This window comes from Sinocyclocheilus rhinocerous, unplaced genomic scaffold (genome assembly GCF_001515625.1).
Source record: "Sinocyclocheilus rhinocerous isolate Xijiao unplaced genomic scaffold, SAMN03320098_v1.1 scaffold564, whole genome shotgun sequence".
NCBI lineage: Eukaryota > Metazoa > Chordata > Actinopteri > Cypriniformes > Cyprinidae > Sinocyclocheilus > Sinocyclocheilus rhinocerous.
In genome coordinates, this window is record NW_015645070.1 from 1,992,196 (window position 1) to 2,010,582 (window position 18,387).

Below are 18,387 nucleotides of genomic sequence, written 5' to 3' on the forward strand. Positions count from 1 at the left end.
TAAACAAAATGGATCGGCATTAATCTAATATCCCCAATTAAATTTAAATAAACATGACGGATACAATCAAAAAGACATGTAGGCTAACTCTGAAAGAGTGATGTATATCGTAATAATTAGCAATTTACAGTGCAACGTCTGCATATCAATCTTGTTGTATCCTTATAATAATGGATACAGCACTGTGCATCCTGGCGATAACATATGAATTGCAGGCGGCTATTCAAAAAAATAAATAAATAAAGCTTTGAAGTTGCCGGTATAGACGAAAACATCGCGGATGGATTTAGACATTAAAGTTTTTACATTGCAATGTAATATAGGTCATCGTGTAGCTATGTAATGTAGGTCAAAAACCCTTGCTACATGTACTGCGTTAGACTTCACTTAGACCAAGTCGTTAGACTAAGTCGCTGTGGATAAAAGCGTCTGCAAAATGATAAAATGTATTTATTCGAGACCTACTACAGCGCATGCGCGTAAAATATCCACTACGTAGTGGATATAGTCCAGCTACGTCATCGTGCTGCAGGCTGCAGCGAGGACAGACTCTGTTTTTCTGCCGGGACATCTTGTTCAGATGCATGGCATCATGGGTTCTATCAAATATCAAGATATAAAAAATCTAAACCTGACTGCCTCTGTTAGAAATCTTATAATGGGCCATGGTTGGATCTTCAAGACAGTAATCCAAAACAAACATCAAAATTAACACAAAAATGTGTCACTGCGCACAAAATTAAGCTTCTGCCATGAAAATGAGTGAGGTGAACTGAAGAGAAGCACCACCAACATGGAGCTATAAATCTGAAGGATCTTCTGTATAAAGGAATGGTCTCTGATCTCTTATCAGGTGTTCTCCAAACTCAGTCATTATAGCAAAAAACATAGATGCTGTTATCTTGGGGAAAGGACGTTGCAGTAATTGAGTGCAAATAATTGTGGCCAACATGAAGTAGAGAAAGCATTTATTTCACAGTGAGATTTTCTCCCCACTTTCAATTGTTTTACTTCAATGATAGGTTAGAATTAATTTTTTGAATGAAAGATCAAAAGGATAAACAATGCAGATTTTTTTTCACAGCTGCCTTTGCTCATATTTATCAAGGGTGCCAACATTAGTGGAGGGCACTGTATTTGCAAATGTTCCCCACAACTAATGTGCTTAGTTTTGATGCTACAGTATATAAGAATGAATTTATTTTGATTTAATCTTGTATAGCAACATAAATAAGCAGTATGTTATAAGAACCAATGTAATCAAAATTTCCATCTAGTAACATATATGTATTTCTCAACAGAATTAAGCTATAACTTGGACTGAAAGAAAACTAAAAAATACATTCAACAAATTCACTCAATTCAGGTTTAATTTTGCTTTTATATTCAATAACTCACTGCTTAACGTTGACAGTAGTTCAGTGTATTGTTTCACAGAGTGTTTTAACCCATGTTGTCAGTGCAAACTCACTTTTCTTACAGAGCTCAAACTCCAGCAAACATTCCTCAAACATTACACCTTCCTTTAGCTTCAAATTACTCTAAACGGAGAGCACTTGACATAATAGCACAGCCTGACACATAAACCATTGCACTAAACACACCTGTTCATTAACTGCTCTAACTACAGTTGTTTTGGAGTGGTGATCTCAGTTATTTAAGACACTTTTTGTTAAGTATGACCACAGACTTCAGATAGTTAGGTTAGTTTGCACTTTAGTTTGATAGGTATACATTTAGTCAATAACCAAAGAAGAGCTCCTTTGATTTTACTACTGGAGAGAAATTGGGTATTGTCATGGCTCAGTCATCAAGCAGATAAAAAAAAAAAAAAATTGTAAAATCTTAGTGCAGCATGTGGCTAAATGTGTCTATCTAGGGTTTGTTTCACATCGTTTGAATGCATCTATTCAACATCCTGTAAGATTGGACTTTATTCAGTGATTGGTCATTTGAATACTTTGGTTTCCAAACCATCTTAAGATATTTTTAATTATAATGACAGTAACTAAGGTGCAAAAATTGCTATTGTGTCATTCTAAAGCTGCACTGTCAAAAAAATCTGTTGGTCTCATTGAGGAGGCATCTGAAGGGGAAAAAAACAAAACAATACACAAATACACACTAGCGGCTCAAAGTGTCTGTCAGGGGTCACTGGGCAGCATCTTAAAGCACATTTCTTTCTTTAAAACAAAATAAAGATCAGTAAAACAATCACATTAAAAGTGCAAATTCTCATTAAAAGAAACATTTTCAAAAAGATAAAAATCAAAGTTGTGTGCAATGATACAGAATTCCCCACGGTCTGATTCTTTTGTGCAAAGTGTAGTCCATCCAAAATATGTCTTCAGTGGCTCACAAGTTCATGTTCCTACTGTCTGAAGTAACACACATCGTCCATGGCTGCTGTGATTCTGTGAGAATGGACAGATGAGAGAGTTAAATAAACATTCTGCAACAAAACTTTACATACCTCACTATCGTGGGCAGGGGGCGCTATTTATTATGCAATCACAGTTTGCAGCTTTTATAGTTCATTGTTAAAAAAAAATTTAGACATCATTTGTCCTGGCCAAATTGCCGCCACTGGCCCTTGTCAATCATGGCCTCCTAATAATCCCCATTCATTGAATTGGCTCTATGACTCTCTCTCCTCTCCACCTGTAGCTGGTGTGTGGTGAGCACACTGGAGCCGTTGTACTGTGGCTGCTGCAGCATCATCCAAGTGGATGCTGCACACTGGTGGTGGTTGAGGAGAGATCCTCCACATGATTGTAAAGCGCTTTGGGTGTACAGCAATACACAATAAAGCGCTATATAAATGCATCATTCATTCATTCATTCATTCATCTAGAGAAAATGCATAAAATGTCTCTTTACCTCTGGGCCTGGTATCCTCCCTGACACAGGTTTACTAAAGCATACAGGTGTCTCAGAGCATATTCATACTGCAATAAGAGAGAAGAGACGTCACACACACAGCAAAGCACTAGTAAATCATGCAGATGAAAGAGAACAAGGACTGTTCATACCTCCTGCTGGTGCCAGTTGAAGCAGTGTTTCTTGTAGTGCTTGACAGCAGTTTTATAACATTCATACTGTGTGAGTTCTTCACGTCCTTCCAGGTAATCCTGCACTTCCTCGTTCTCCTGCACCACATGCTCCACGATCTTACGCATGGTATTACCAAGCAGCTCCCGCACCTACACACACAAACAAACAAACATAAAATCCATTATAATATGATCATCTTGACTGAAATCTGTCACATACATCACTTACAGTATATGTTACATACACTAACATTTAAAAGCTTGGGGTCAGTAAGATTTAAGTTTTTAAAAGTAGTATTTATGCTCACCAATGCTGAGTTTATTTGATCAAAAACACTTTTAATCTGCAATTTTGTTTATTTAAATACATTTTAAAAAGTAAATAATTTCTGTGATGCTAATGAACAATCTTCAGCAGCCATCACACCAGTCATCAGCGTCACATGATCCTTCAGAAATTATTCCAATCGCTGATCTGGTGCTCGAGAAACATTTCTTATGATTATCAACGTTGAAATCGGTTGTGCTGCTTAATATTTTTGTGGAATTCATAATACTTTTTCAGGATTCTTTATTTAATAGAAAGTTCAAAAGAACATCACTTATTTTAAATGCAAATCTTTTGTGGCATTATAAATGTCTTTACTGTCAGTTGATAATTTTAATGCATCCTTGCTGAATAAAAGGATTTATTTAATAAAAACTACTTACTGACACCAAATTTTTGAACAATGAATTAACTTTTAACACTTAATATAAATGAATAAATAATTATCTGTTTAAATTTAAAATTAATCTGTTTAAATCTGTTTAAAAAGCAGTGCTTCAAACCTGTAGATGTTCATGGATTTCTTTCATGTAACCGACAACAGCATTAACGTCATTGGTCTTCTGGAGTTTTCTCTTCATGATTGCAAGGGGCACATCAGGGCTGCTCATGAGGTCATGTTCAGTAATCACAGGCAACGACACAGGCTCGGGTGCCTTATCAAGACCTTTCGAATTACCCTGGAACGCAACCACCTTCATGTGGGACAGCGTCTAAAACACAAACAAACCAACAGTTACATCTGGCAAGTACAGGCATGCAGACAGTACTCAGAACAGCATTTATGCTTTTATCAAACACTTCCTTGTCAATAAAGTACACATGACTATGAACGGAAACTTTCCGAACTAGCCAGGAATGCGAGACATTTAGCTATTTAGTAATGAATTACTTTGCAGCACAGATAATTGAGCCCTCACTAATGTTGATCAATCCTTGCAATTGGTGCTTGGTAGTGTAAAGACAGTGTGCTTATTCTTAATGCATGTGCTAATTTTTTATATTTACTAAATGTCTTTTACATCTTAGACAGTGTAAGTGTATTACCTTGTTTCCATACTGCATCACATGGCTGGTGTTGGTTTTGGTCTTTACGATCTTGAACTGTTTGGCCAAAGTCTCTTTGCTCAGATCCTCCTAAAGAAACAAACACACAACATCATTTAAAACACCTTGCCATCGTCTGGTCTGCATGACTCCAGATTCTTTCTGGATGTCTGTATTCAGGGCTGTGAGATGCTCTGCTATCAATATGATCAGACTGCTCATGCTGAATAAATTGCTCTTCTTTTCTAACTTTCTTAAATCTGGACCTAAACAAAGTTCTCTGTCAGATGCGTGTACTAACCACATCGGAGTCTTCCATCCAGTTGACGCTGTACCAGTCTCCCAGGTAGGTGTCTCTGGCCTCATCATAGTAACAGGCATATGAGGACTCGTCAGGGTTGGCAGCGGTGGTAGCATAGACTGAGATACAAAGAGAAAGTAGACACAGGTTATATGTATGGTATTATTTACACACAGCAGCATGTATGACGGTGTTAAAGAAACACTCACCATTAATGTCAACCGGCAGAGGTGTCATCATAGAGCCAGATTCACAGGCCTCAACATAAAACACCATCTATGTGTGCGCGAAAGGATTTGTTAAAAAAAAAAAAATGTTGAAAAAAAAAAAATTTTGTATCGTATGAGCAAATACATGTAACAGTCACCTTCTTGTATTTGTTGTTTTGGTGCATGTACTTGATGGTTTCCATCAGGTCATCTACATGAAGCTAAAAACAGAGAAAAGTAGAAGAATGATTTACTGTAAGTTTCTACAGATGAAAGCCATCTATGAGGTACTTACAACATTCCCATTAATGTATAAACATGTCACTCATAAGGAAGTGAAGCAATAACTCCCCCACCCGATGATCATGCACAATTACTGGAAAAGTTGTCAGTGCAGCAAGTTGTCAATGCGACTCAGCTAAACCTCCTGTGAGTTAAATGTGTTACTCATTATATGAGATCTTTCTATGTCAGCTGACCTACTTCAGGCGTATCTTCAGAGGTGGATGAAAAAACATCTGGGATTTTTTGTTTGTTTGTTTAAATTAATACATATATATTTTTTTTCAAATAAACTATTTACTTATGTTGATTTTATAATTTGTAATGAAACTAGAAAAATATATAGAATAGAATAATTTACACTAGTGGTCTTAGACTTTTGGAAAGAACGGTGTAGTGTGCGTAAAAAGGATCTGAAAGGATCTGACTCAGCTAAATGACCGCAGGAAGCAGAAAGTGCTTACATCATCATTAGGGAAGGCCAGCAGACCTGGGGCTCCATGATCAGTGAAATACACAAACACATGATCATTTGGACCGCTGCCAGGAAAAAGAAGAATTAAAAAAATGCACTGAGAAAGGAAAGTATATCATAAGACCAGTTTTTCCACATATCGGACTCAACATGCACAAACAGAGACAAAAGAGACTGAGATTTCACAGGAACTGAGGGCAATAAATTTAACAAGACACTAAAATCTACTAAAAGCTCATTTACATTTCAATAACATGCTAATGACCTCTAACCCCCTCTGCCACAGTTTTTATGGGAACTTGCCTTTTCAGCACTTTTCCAGAGCCTCCCTTCACACTGGCAGCATCACCTTTCAACACCGCCAGGAAGTTCTGAGGAGTCACGTCCTATATAACAAACACACAACATTATTAAACGGATGGCAAACACACCACTTACTACTTCAAATCTCAGATTCAGAGGTGCACGTATTGACTCACATCACCAGTGTAGTCCTTCAGCACTCCTTTGTAAACATCTGATCCATTGGGTCTGTTTATGATCACTCCTGGAGTAGGGTTACTGGACACACACAAAAACATGGTCATATGAACCTCTGTACAGAAAAGGCTTTTGGTTTTTAATGAGCAAAACTGGCAAATTGATTCTTAAAAGCATAAATATAAAAAGACCACAAACAATAATAAAAAGACCTCTTTCTTCTCAACTTATCAAACACAGGTTAAAATTTAACCCCTAAAACATGTGACTAAGCCAACTATCAGATAACACATTGCTTTCTTTCATTGTATAATTCAGCCGCAACACCTGACCTACATATGAATTCATAAAAAAGCCACTAAAGCAATAACTGTCACAGCTGTGCAACTTCCAATAAAAATATAGGCCTAAAGGTTAAAAGGTGTGTGTGTATATATATATATGGTCCAAATATAGATTTTACATTAGGATTATATTAATATTATACTCTTATATAGACATATGCTCCATTAGGTTTATGGACGAGACTGAGATTTCACAGGAACTGAGGGCAATAAATTTAACAAGACACTAAAATCTACTAAAAGCTCATTTACATTTCAATAACATGCTAATGACCTCCAACCCCCTCTGCCACAGTTTTTATGGGAACTTGCCTTTTCAGCACTTTTCCAGAGCCTCCCTTCACACTGGCAGCATCACCTTTCAACACCGCCAGGAAGTTCTGAGGAGTCACGTCCTATATAACAAACACACAACATTATTAAACGGATGGCAAACACACCACTTACTACTTCAAATCTCAGATTCAGAGGTGCACGTATTGACTCACATCACCAGTGTAGTCCTTCAGCACTCCTTTGTAAACATCTGATCCATTGGGTCTGTTTATGATCACTCCTGGAGTAGGGTTACTGGACAAACACAAAAAAATGGTCATATGAACCTCTGTACAGAAAAAGGCTTTTGGTTTTTAATGAGCAAAACTGGCAAATTGATTCTTAAAAGCATAAATATAAAAAGACCACAAACAATAATAAAAATACCTCTTTCTTCTCAACTTATCAAACACAGGTTAAAATTTAACCCCTAAAACATGTGACTAAGCCAACTATCAGATAACACATTGCTTTCTTTCATTGTATAATTCAGCCGCAACACCTGACCTACATATGAATTCATAAAAAAGCCACTAAAGCAATAACTGTCACAGCTGTGCAACTTCCAATAAAAATATAGGCCTAAAGGTTAAAAGGTGTGTGTGTATATATATATATGGTCCAAATATAGATTTTACATTAGGATTATATTAATATTATACTCTTATATAGACATATGCTCCATTAGGTTTATGGACTCTAAAAAGAAGCATAAACTCCATATACATTCATGACACAAACATTGTAAAGGCCAGCCACTATCACGACCATGAGAGAAAAACCTGACAGGTTACAATTCATGCATTTTTCCTGTTGGCAGACTAAGTCTTGGTGGTTAAATTAGATACGTGTGACTTCTGCAAAGGAACTGACTCAAAGCTTTGTTTCTGTGTGCGTGTGTGCGTCCATGCATGTGGTGGAGCTAAATAATTTGTCTGCTTTTGCAAGTCAACACTTTCCCAAAACGATTTAGGGGAAGTGCTCATATTGGTGATTGTGAGAAATTACCCAGATATTGCTTTTTAAATATCTGAAACAGCTAACAGCACATTTTCTACAGTCTGAGGCAATGAGGGTAAAGTGCTTGTTCTTCTACCACTATTGCATTTGAGCAAAGTTACTCCAGGTCATGAATAATTTCTTACTAGGCTTGATCCAGTATCTCTTGGTTTACCAGACCAAATCTCACTATACCAGTGGTTCTCAACCAAAGCCCATGGTCAGCAAACTTCCAAGGGGGGTTCAATAAATCTTAAAATTATTTACTGTAAATTGTTAATATACTTAAAATTAAACCCTCAACATGCTAAAAGAACACTAAAATGAAGATGTACAAGATCAAACTGACATAACTTTTTTTAGTTTATTGATTTTAATTAAAACAGAAGTACAAGAGATCCATTTAAGTTTTGAATATTGTTTTTGACAAACTGGAGTCAAAAAGGTTGAGATCCACTACACTATACTAGTTTGTTTAAAGGGGTGGTTGATTGCGATTTCACTTTTTTAAGTTAGTTAGTGTGTAATGTTGCTGTTTGAGCATAAACAATATCTGCAAAGTTGAAGCGCTGAAAGTTCAATGCAAACGGAGATATCGTCTTTTAAAATTCTGTCAGTTTAATGCCTACAAAAAAACCCAGTCAACCACCCCTTTAAATAATAGAAGTCATACTCACTCAGAGCTCTGAGCAAGATCGTCATACATCATCACCACAATCTGCTCATCGGGAATTCCGTTCTTATGGACAATCTGGTACGCATGGCACACGTCGGCCTATACACAAACATGAATACAACAGAATAAATACTTCAGATATGACAACTGACTAACAGTTTGGAAAAAACCCATGTACTTTCTCCACCTCAAAGATCAGTTCCACACTCACCTGGTGTCTGTAATTGTACCAGCCATTCGAACCAGCCACAATGACGACCCAGTGCTTCCCATTTTCTGGCTGCTCGGCAGGAAAACCACTCACTACCAGCCCCAGGCTCAGGGCAAGACCTAAAACTGCTACTGTCTGTGGGCTCATCTTCGCAATCTACCGGGAACAGAGATGCAAAATAATCAGAGAAAAACACCATGCATGCTATTAGAAGTTTAAAGATTGTAAACTTGTATTTGTCATACTACAAAAAGTACTTAATTTGATGACTTTCATTTTGCTAATAATATAATATACATGTATATTATAATATGGGTATATTGCAAATACCCATTACACTTTTTTATACTTTTTTTTACTAAGCCTTTATAGTTATGCAAATAAAGCAGTGTTGCCTTTATCACGTCCTATATAAAGTCTGTTTACAGTAAGGCAGAGATAAAATATGAAGTGTTAAAAATATAGGTATTCTTTTGAGTTATTTTTATCAAAAGCTTCCCATTACTTTGAACATTTCATATTTACAAAAATCAACCGTAGTTAATTCATACAGCTATTGTTACTACTATAAAACCATAATAAATATCCTTCAAACAGAAAAAATATATCATTTTGTTAAATGTCTCATTTTTAGATGATAATGGTATCAAATGCTACATTTAATTGTGGTAATAAATGACTGTTAAAAACTTTAAAAATGACTGTTTACTATGGTATATTTTTGTAAGTGGTCTCGTAATCATCCTATAAACATAAAAGGACATCAGATTACAATAAAAACAACAGGTCATAGGGGGATTTAAACTGTACTCCTGTTAGCTGAAGACCGCATTTACCCTGGAGTTGATTAATTATACAAACCACAACCAAACAAAATAAGCAGGATTATTACAAAATAAAAATAAAAGTATTTTCTTTGCCCTTACCTGTTCTGTACGCGCTGCCCGAGCTGCCTGTACTGGAGCTACGAGACGCTTTATTACAAACAGCGCTACGAGGACGCATGTGTAGCAGCCAATCAGCGCAAACGGACTCCATGCGCCATCCAATCAGCTCAACACGCCTCAGTGCAGCATCCAATCACCTTTCACACCTGGGCGGAGCCTCAACTGACCGCCTGACTAGTCGGTCATGTGCAACGAGTTGACTGAAAACAAAACAAAAAGAGAGGATGCTTTTCAGAAGTATAGAAGTAGAGTAATGCATTGAAGTGGTCTGCCACTTGACAAGGAAAGTCTAACCGTTATGAAAGTTCAGGGGAAATGCCTCGGCTCTTTTAGGGGATTTAATAATTGGTTAGAAAAAGTTTATTAATCATTTCTTGCTGAGCATCATAGATACCTGCCCTTCTTTTTTTTTTTTTTTACTATCTGGGCAGAATAGAATCGAGCACATGATCAGGTCATCCGTTTGTCATATGACTGCACCCACGCATATTTTTATAGCTGGGCTGGTCTCACCTGTGTTGTTTTTACAGGTGTAATATAAATCAGGAACAGAGCATGTGTTGATATATCTGTAAGCAGCCATCAGATCCGTCTATAATGATCTGTAGCTAATACTGGTAAATTCCTTCTGCAGCTTCTCACGTAATTTACTAATACTGATTCTCTATTTTTAGGCAAGCTTATTGAGACAATAATTTAATTATTAATTACACCTGTAAAACTCTATTTTCTAAAAAAATTATCGTTAATAATGCTAGATTTAACATGGATGACAAGAACCTCTCGGTTCTGGAACTCACAGATCACTGTGAAACCTTTGACACCAAATGGGCGTTTTATCTTAGCATTAATTTATTACACAAGTATTAAAGTCCCTCTAATATTAGAATTCACTGTAAACTCTTCAGCAGGTGTACATGTCTGTTGATAGCCACATGCAAGCTTTTTCCTCAAAAAGTCCCCTCAAAATTTTTATAGATTTTCATATATGATCTCTGATTCCTATTATCAGAGACTCCATGATAGTCTAAGCTATTTTAAGAACATAAGAAAAAAATTACATCACCTAGCATGTTTTGCTCAAGAAAAGCTGACAAAACTAATATTTTGAACATGAATTTCTAATAACTTTCATTACAATCTCCTAATACTTTCACTTTTTCTAAATTCTAAACTCGGTTCTCCTTGCCATATTTCAGCTTGGCACAGCAGTAAACTACACTTCCAAAATGCACAAACACTACCAAATCACCTCATACACGTCTCAATTCAAGTCATTCCTCCATAACAATCACAAAGTTTGTCACCCAACAAACACACTTTGTCAAATATATAAACATTTATCAAAGCTTCATGACATCGATAACTATTTAAATATCTATTAACTAATGTTGCTGTTTTAAAAAAAAGTATTTTTAATAATGCTTCTTAGTTATATATAATGTACGTTACCAATATCCAATAAAGAAAAAGTAAATATCAAGAAGAAAACGCTACTCCACAATCAGGACTTGTCTATAGTTTGTTATATTATGACATTACTGAGGAAATTCAAATGTTTCCTTCTGTCAATATGAGAGTACCTAAGTATAACAGGACAGCAGTTAAACAGGTTTAGCACAATATGTGAGAAGTAACATGTTCCCAAAAGCTCTTTATTTTTTTCTTCTATTTTAAGATATCAGCTTTATTTATTTAGTGCTTTTCTTTATCTTAAAGACATTGTACCGATATACATATTATGCCAGTGATCACAGCCAAAGCAATGAATAACAGCACTTCAGTATCAGTATAAAAACATTTCCTTGTTAACCAGTCAGTGGTTTGTGTCGTCTCATGACGTCTCATGGCTATTTGAAAGGGCAGCAACCTTCGTCCCCAAATCACATGAATATGAGTTCATGCCCTAGATGCACTTCATTTCATCCTTCTCATAAAAGAACACCATCAGTCACTCGGGAGCAGGAATAAATAATATTTATGCATTGTCTTTATTTGTCCTGTAAATGAAAAACAATATAACAAAATGTAAATACAGTAATAAATATTCAAAGCCAAATCTTTTTACAGACACATTTATATATTCATACATAACTACATGTGGTTAAAAAAAACCACTTCGGTCCTCAAGCTAAAGAAAAACTGTCAAAACGGCAGAAACGAATATGTCAATGATTTCGCATTTTGCATTCCAAAGGCATCGGTAACCATGGCGATTCAAACCGTGAAGGAATAAATAATGTCTGATCTTAGAAAGTAGTGCACCAAAGCCAAATCTTTTTACAGACACATTTATATATTCATACATAACTACATGTGGTTAAAAAAACCACTTCGGTCCTCAAGCTAAAGAAAAACTGTCAAAACGGCAGAAACGAATATGTCAATGATTTCGCATTTTGCATTCCAAAGGCATCGGTAACCATGGCGATTCAAACCGTGAAGGAATAAATAATGTCTGATCTTAGAAAGTAGTGCACAGCTGCAAATCAAAAACAAAACAAATCATAGTGCAAGTTAAAGTTTCTCATAACACCTCTCTGTTATCAAATGGATCCTCAACAAAATGAACGAGGACGAAGAGTAAGGATGCTCTGTATCAGAAGCACCTGCTTCCTTTTTATCATCATCATCATCCTCACCGTGATCATCTGTCTTGGCAGCTAGTAAAACACAGTCTGTCACATGATTCACTGCATGTCCAGGGCAGCACTGTGCACCTGACTTAATTTGGCAGAAATACAAAATAAAACTTAACTATAGCTGTAATAAAAAACTCTTCTCTGCGTGTACATCAAGCTCGGTTGTAGTGTTCCCTGTGAGTTTGCATGTGTTTACAGACAGCTGATGAGATGCATAGAACCTAAAAAACAGAACGAAACTGCAGATGCTCGTAAAGGAGAGAGAAAGAGAGAAGAGTTTACAGGAGCTGATCTCTCATGCAGCATATCTGAGGAACACAGAGCAAGGCAGCTTTCTGTCCAGATTTGAGCAAATGTGCTTCTTGCAGCATGTGTGAGTGTGTATGTTCTCCATTTGCAGATTCCCTGGCTTCCTGCGCCCTGATCAGCAGCTGGAAGTGAGTGTGGCCTCATTCTTCCTCTGGCCTGACATTAGACGAGTGCATCCTCACACTTCTGCCCCCAGTTCAATCACTCCCGTCTCTATAATGGGAACCAATTTATCATCCACCTGGACCAGCAGGATGGTCTTATCAATGTGAGACCGACTAACCGGATCACGACTGCAAGGCACCCAACGATGAACCACCTATGGAGAGAGAGTGAGCAGTGGGAAATTAGGATATAGGGTGAATTTGGGTGAAAAATTCTCAACTGTCATTTAAAAATATATAAAAAGTTCTATAATAAAAAAAAAAGTATTTTCCTATTTTTCTTTTTATTTCGGTGTGAAATATGACCTGGACTGTGAATATGTTCTTTGATAGGTTTCATCTGACTCAACCAACAAATAATGATCAAAATAGAACCAGATTATTAAATTATCATGCATTTTGAAAATCATCTGTCCCGTGAATCTCCAACTAAAATGGGCTCAGGAAAACTACCGAGACATATAATGACATCCTTAATCATTCCGGGGAATGATGCAGCCAAATGTGTGTGACCCATACAGAAATGTAATATGATACATAATATCACGGTAATATATGTTTTATTTATATATGCAGCTTTATTAAAACAACATATATATACAAAAATCTGTTTATAGTATAATTTTGTAATAAATGCATTTAAAACATTTATTACAAAAACATATAAACTACAGATTTTTGTATGTATGTTGTTTTAATAAAGCATATATAATATAAAATGTATTACTGATATATGGTTGCTATATGAGCAATATCACTCGAGTACGAGAGCGATACCGGCTCTATATCAGCATGATATATAATGTATATATGTACATATATTACATTTGTCTATGGGGACTGTGCTGTTTTAGGTTTCTTTTAAAAAAAAAAACATATTTGTATTTAGCTTTAATTTATTTTTAATTCTGTCCTAGTAATTGTAGTACTCCAACTTAAATTAACTTATTTTAGTTAGATGCCAAGACAACATTTCTAATTTGATCTTTTTTAGGGTTTCATTTGATATTTATATTTTATTTCAATTACAATAATTTTACTTCATTTCAATTACAAAAATGATTTTTAAAAGTTTCAGTTAAATGTGATGCACTCACGTGACCCTCCATGCCTTCTAGGGGACTCCAGTCCCTCCAAAAGTTGCGTCCAGATCTCAGTCTCATGCTCTCATCTGGCCACGCCAGCTCCTTCCTCTTGGGATGATTCATTACATCCAACACCTGACTCACATCCACAATCTACACAAATGCATATGCTTCATTATTATAACAAATTTCACAAAATTAAGATCTGTGATCTGTGATCAAATTACGAGAAAGCCAGACACTCACCTGCACCCTGTAGGAGATGTCGTCCCTTCTCAGACAGGAGAGCGAGGGATTGTGATGATGATGGTGGATGTAGTGAAGATGATGGTGGGGGTGAGGATGGTTGTCCGTCCCCAGCCCTAAGGCTTCGTTTCCCAGCAGGCTGGCGAGCGAGGACGACTGACTGACGACAGACGCACGAGCAGGAGACTGACGAACCAAACCAGACTGCACTGACTGAGAACTCTGACTCGTACCTGAAGAGATAGAGAGAGACTGTAGGGTACTTTCTTATCTATCTATCTATCTATCTATCAATTCATCCATCCGTTTATCTCTGTTTTTATGTATCCATATCCATCTGTTCATCTATCTAAATATCCTTCAGTTTATCCATCCATCTGTTTATCTCTTTATCTATCTATTTGTTCATCTATCCATCCATTTTATCTATCCGTCCATGTATCTATTTTTTAAATCTATCATCATCTATCTCTTTTTATCTATCTTTCAATCCATTTATCTATCCATCCATTCATCTATCTTTTAATCTATCCATCATCCTTTCATCTGTTTAACTACATTTTTATCCATGCATCCATCCATCAGTCTCTCCATTAATCTATTTATCTATCCATCAGTCCATCCACACCTCCCTCTGCTTATCGATCTTTTAATCTATCATCCATCTATTTATCTTTTTATTCTATACATCCATCCATTCATCTTTTTATCTATCATCCATCCATTTATTTATATTATTTACTTATTTATTATTTATCCATCCATCATTCTATCCTTCAGTCCATTTATCTATCTTTTCATCCATCTATCCATCAGTCTATTCATCATCCACGCATCTATCCATCTATCTATCTATCTATCTATCTATCCATCCATCTTTCTATCTTTTTACCCATCCATTCATCCATCTACATGTCTGTCCTACAAGATTTAAATTAGGCCTAAATAAACTTCAAAATCAACTTTTCACAACATTTTGTCATGCCAACATGCAATGCTTGTCTTGATGAACTTTTCTAGTTTTGTTCTACTGTTGCAGAGAATTTGGCAATAAACATATATTATACCCATAAAGAGTCATGTTAAACCTAAAAACTCTGATAAAGTATCTGCAAATATTAACCAGGTAAGACCTCATTACAATACAAAATACATCATATTTATATGCAAATTACACAGTAAACGTATGTTCAACCAGTAAGTGATGTCTTAGCACTGACGGTGTGTTTACCCAGAGAATGAGGCGTGTAAGAGTGCAGCACTGTGGGTCCTGAGCTGTGCTGGGAATCACTCGCTGCTGTCCCAGAATTCCCAGAATTCCCACTGCCACATGACAAGCCACCCGCATCACAATCTTCAACATTCCCGCCACTGTTACAGCCAGCGCCGCAACCCTTACGCAGTCTGCAGTGAGAAAGATGAGCGTCATTATTATTATAATCAAAACATGTAAATTCTCATTCATTCAACCACACACACAAACCTGTGCCACGTGTTGACGATAAAGTTTCGTATGTTGGCGATGCTGATCGGTCCTCCCAGTATGTGTCCCAACTGGGGGTGTGTATTACAGTAAGATGTTGTCAATGGCGAGACATAGATGGGATATCCGATTGGCTGGTCGCATGAAGAGTTGATCATATTGCGTAGTGCTTGCTTGGCATTCTGGATACTTCCACGCTCCGGGTTTCGGTTCCGCAAAAACACCAATTCCTGTTGCTGTCCCGCCCACAGGCCGCGCACACACTCCTTATTCACCTAAGAACATGCACACATGAAAAATAATTTATATGCTAATAAAATAAGTTCTTTACCCTGTCAGTCCGCTTTCTTCCATTTGATCCCGTCTTTTTGTCCTCGCTCACCTTTATGACCCTGAAGCTCAGGTAGCGTCTGTTAAGCATGATGATCTTGTATTCATTGGTCCCTTCGTCCAACACGTGTCTGAGGGCGAGCAGAGAGGGAGAGTTGGACAGGACAGCGCTGCGCCAGGCTGGGTCGCCCTCGTGAGCTATCACCAGTGTCTGCTCGTGTGAAGAAATCGCCTCAAACAACACCGATGATTCCTCATACTCATCAGGGGAGGTGAAGTGATCCTGCAGAGCAAGTTTAAATCTGGTTAAAATATACCCAAAAAGCATAAAATAATAAAAGTCACATTTGATGTGACAGAGAACAGATGACATTAAGTCTCGCACACAAATGTGTCTCACCTGGTGCAGTTTAAGAGACATGCGAATTCCAGGGACAACAACCTTCCTCAGCAGTTCCATGTCAGTAAAGATCCATTCGTCTCTTACAGATGAGATCCGGAAATCTCCCTTAAACAAGGCATGCAGCCCATACAGGAAAGACTCCAGATTACTGTAACACAAACACACACCATCAGAACAAACAAACCACAAAAAATGTCTTCATAACAAGCTTCATGGAAAAACTCCAGCAGAGTAAAGGATTTTGCTCCCCCACCTGGACATATGGTGAGATGCAGTTCCCAGAGCTCTTCTTCCCAAAACACACAGACCATAACACAGCAAAACCAACGCAGAGTCTTTCTCACTGTCCAGTGGCTGAAAGAAATAAACAAAGAGATGGCAGGAAGGTAAAAAGTTTTTTTTTTTTTTACAAACACTACAGCTTCTAAGAGAAATTAATACAACAATATGCATTAAATGACAAGAGACATTTTTTTTAAACTACTACTACTACTACTACTAAGACAATTAAATGCTGTTCTTTCAAACTTTCTAATGATAAATAAATCCTAAAAATCCTTAAAAACGTATCATGGTTTCCACAAAAAATATTAAGCAGCACAAATAAAATGTTTCTTGAGCTCCAAATCAGCATATTAGAATGATTTCTGAAGGATCATGTGACACTGAAGACTGGAGTAATGACTGCTGAAAATTCAGCTTTGCATCACAGGAATAAATAACATTATTAATTATATTAAAATAGAAAACATACTTTAAATTGCAATAATATTTTACAGTATTACTGTTTGTATTGTACTTTTTTATCACATAAATGCAGTTTTGGCGAGTATAAAAAAACTTATTTTGTTAAAAAACATTTTTAAAAAATCATACTTACCCCCAATTTTTAAATGGTAGTTTAGATTAATTTTGAACGCATCAGCTTTAACATATTCATCAGACATGTTGTGTGGCTGAGCACGAGTTTACCTTCTCTCTCTGTGAGTTGCAGTACTGGATCCAGCTGAGGTAGACAGAGCAGAAACTGTCTCTGGAGATTCCAGCCAGTCTGTGGTCATAGTCTTCATCAATATTGGGGTTAAAAGTCGGATCTAGGTCAACATAGTTTCGCTCTCCGCAGTTCTTCAAGCCCTCAAGAAGGGCTTCGTTCGCCAGCCACTCCTCCAGTTTAGGAGATGCAATGACATAGTAAATGATGCCCTACAAACATATAAACAGAAATAATAAATAAATTATTTTTAAAAATTTCAGGACATTATTATTTTTATTTTTTTAATCTCGCGTAGCCAGTTATCAAAATAGCAGTTTGGAACAGGATTGGAAAATTTGACTGCTGACCTTAACGTAGTAGGTGGTGAGGATTCGCCGCAGATCAAACACCTGCAGCATAGACGCGGCACTGTTATCGGTGATGCTGTAGCCCTCCAGGGCTTTGCAATCCAGACATAAGCTGCACCTGAAGTGGCATTTAGATGTGTTTACACACTGTTTAATGCAGAGCATGAGTGCATTTAACCTGCAGTTACAAATGCATAAATAATGTTTTGATATATTAAACATAAAACATTGAATACTGATATTTGAAATAATTAAAAAAATGAAAAGATACTTTTAATGTGAAATTAAAACCGCCAGTAGGTGGCAGTAAGTCACTGTTAATAAGTGAGTAATTGCGACTGAACCGAATCATTTAAACGGTTGATTCATTCAGGAACAAAACACCTTCCTGTTACTCAGAGACGCAAAACAGCGCTGTGGCTTTGTTTGAAATTATTTTTGTTGGCGAAAACAGGCAATATGGTGTCTAAAACGTAAGTCTCTTAATAAAACTTCTAGTTTATTGAACTGTTGTAAAAATCAATATCACATTTGTATATGGTAATTTTTGGAGAAAAAAAGGCACTCTTCTATGTGAACTTGATTATAAATATACACATTTTCTGCCCCCATGTCTTGAATTTGTGATCATTCTGAATGTATTTTAATAGACTGAATCATGCAGTGATCAGGCAGAGCGCACTGCAAATGCGCACGCGCACTAGACTTCACGTAATG

At 36.7% G+C, this 18,387-nt stretch overlaps 2 protein-coding genes across 2 annotated transcripts in view; both read right to left on the reverse strand.

The window, feature by feature from the left end:
• Nucleotides 1–1,352: 1,352 nt before the first annotated feature.
• LOC107705425 (legumain-like) lies at nucleotides 1,353–9,710 on the reverse strand. The gene is made up of 14 exons (XM_016508715.1): nucleotides 9,647–9,710; nucleotides 8,721–8,876; nucleotides 8,511–8,608; nucleotides 7,008–7,089; nucleotides 6,832–6,914; nucleotides 5,685–5,760; nucleotides 5,097–5,159; nucleotides 4,939–5,005; nucleotides 4,730–4,848; nucleotides 4,429–4,518; nucleotides 3,885–4,094; nucleotides 3,033–3,203; nucleotides 2,881–2,948; nucleotides 1,353–2,414 (listed from the first exon to the last, which is right to left on the reverse strand). Exons 2-14 carry the CDS (start codon nucleotides 8,865–8,867, stop codon nucleotides 2,372–2,374), a joined length of 1,317 nt encoding a protein of 438 aa, XP_016364201.1. The 5' UTR covers nucleotides 8,868–8,876; nucleotides 9,647–9,710; the 3' UTR covers nucleotides 1,353–2,371.
• A 2,234-nt stretch (nucleotides 9,711–11,944) lies between these two features.
• LOC107705362 (pecanex-like protein 1) overlaps nucleotides 11,945–18,387 on the reverse strand; it is a 32,163-nt gene continuing 25,720 nt past the window's right edge. The window contains exons 23-32 of the mRNA XM_016508620.1: nucleotides 17,671–17,788; nucleotides 17,302–17,532; nucleotides 16,583–16,683; nucleotides 16,327–16,477; nucleotides 15,979–16,209; nucleotides 15,597–15,871; nucleotides 15,345–15,517; nucleotides 14,114–14,346; nucleotides 13,880–14,020; nucleotides 11,945–12,937 (exon numbers count right to left, since the gene is read on the reverse strand). Of these exons, the coding sequence (XP_016364106.1) occupies nucleotides 12,797–12,937; nucleotides 13,880–14,020; nucleotides 14,114–14,346; nucleotides 15,345–15,517; nucleotides 15,597–15,871; nucleotides 15,979–16,209; nucleotides 16,327–16,477; nucleotides 16,583–16,683; nucleotides 17,302–17,532; nucleotides 17,671–17,788 (1,795 nt within the window). The 3' untranslated portion in view covers nucleotides 11,945–12,796. The remainder of the gene's footprint in view (nucleotides 12,938–13,879; nucleotides 14,021–14,113; nucleotides 14,347–15,344; nucleotides 15,518–15,596; nucleotides 15,872–15,978; nucleotides 16,210–16,326; nucleotides 16,478–16,582; nucleotides 16,684–17,301; nucleotides 17,533–17,670; nucleotides 17,789–18,387) is intronic.

Bases quoted from the DNA above. Each gene is read 5' to 3' on its own strand.
- LOC107705425 (XM_016508715.1), bottom strand. From the start codon at position 8,867: ATGAGCCCACAGACAGTAGCAGTTTTAGGTCTTGCCCTGAGCCTGGGG. The intron at 8,609-8,720 runs GTGAGTGTGGAA...GTTTGTGTATAG, and splicing joins GGTACAATTACAGACACCAG to GCCGACGTGTGCCATGCGTA. The intron at 2,415-2,880 runs GTAAAGAGACAT...CCATTCTCACAG, and splicing joins GGAGGATACCAGGCCCAGAG to AATCACAGCAGCCATGGACG.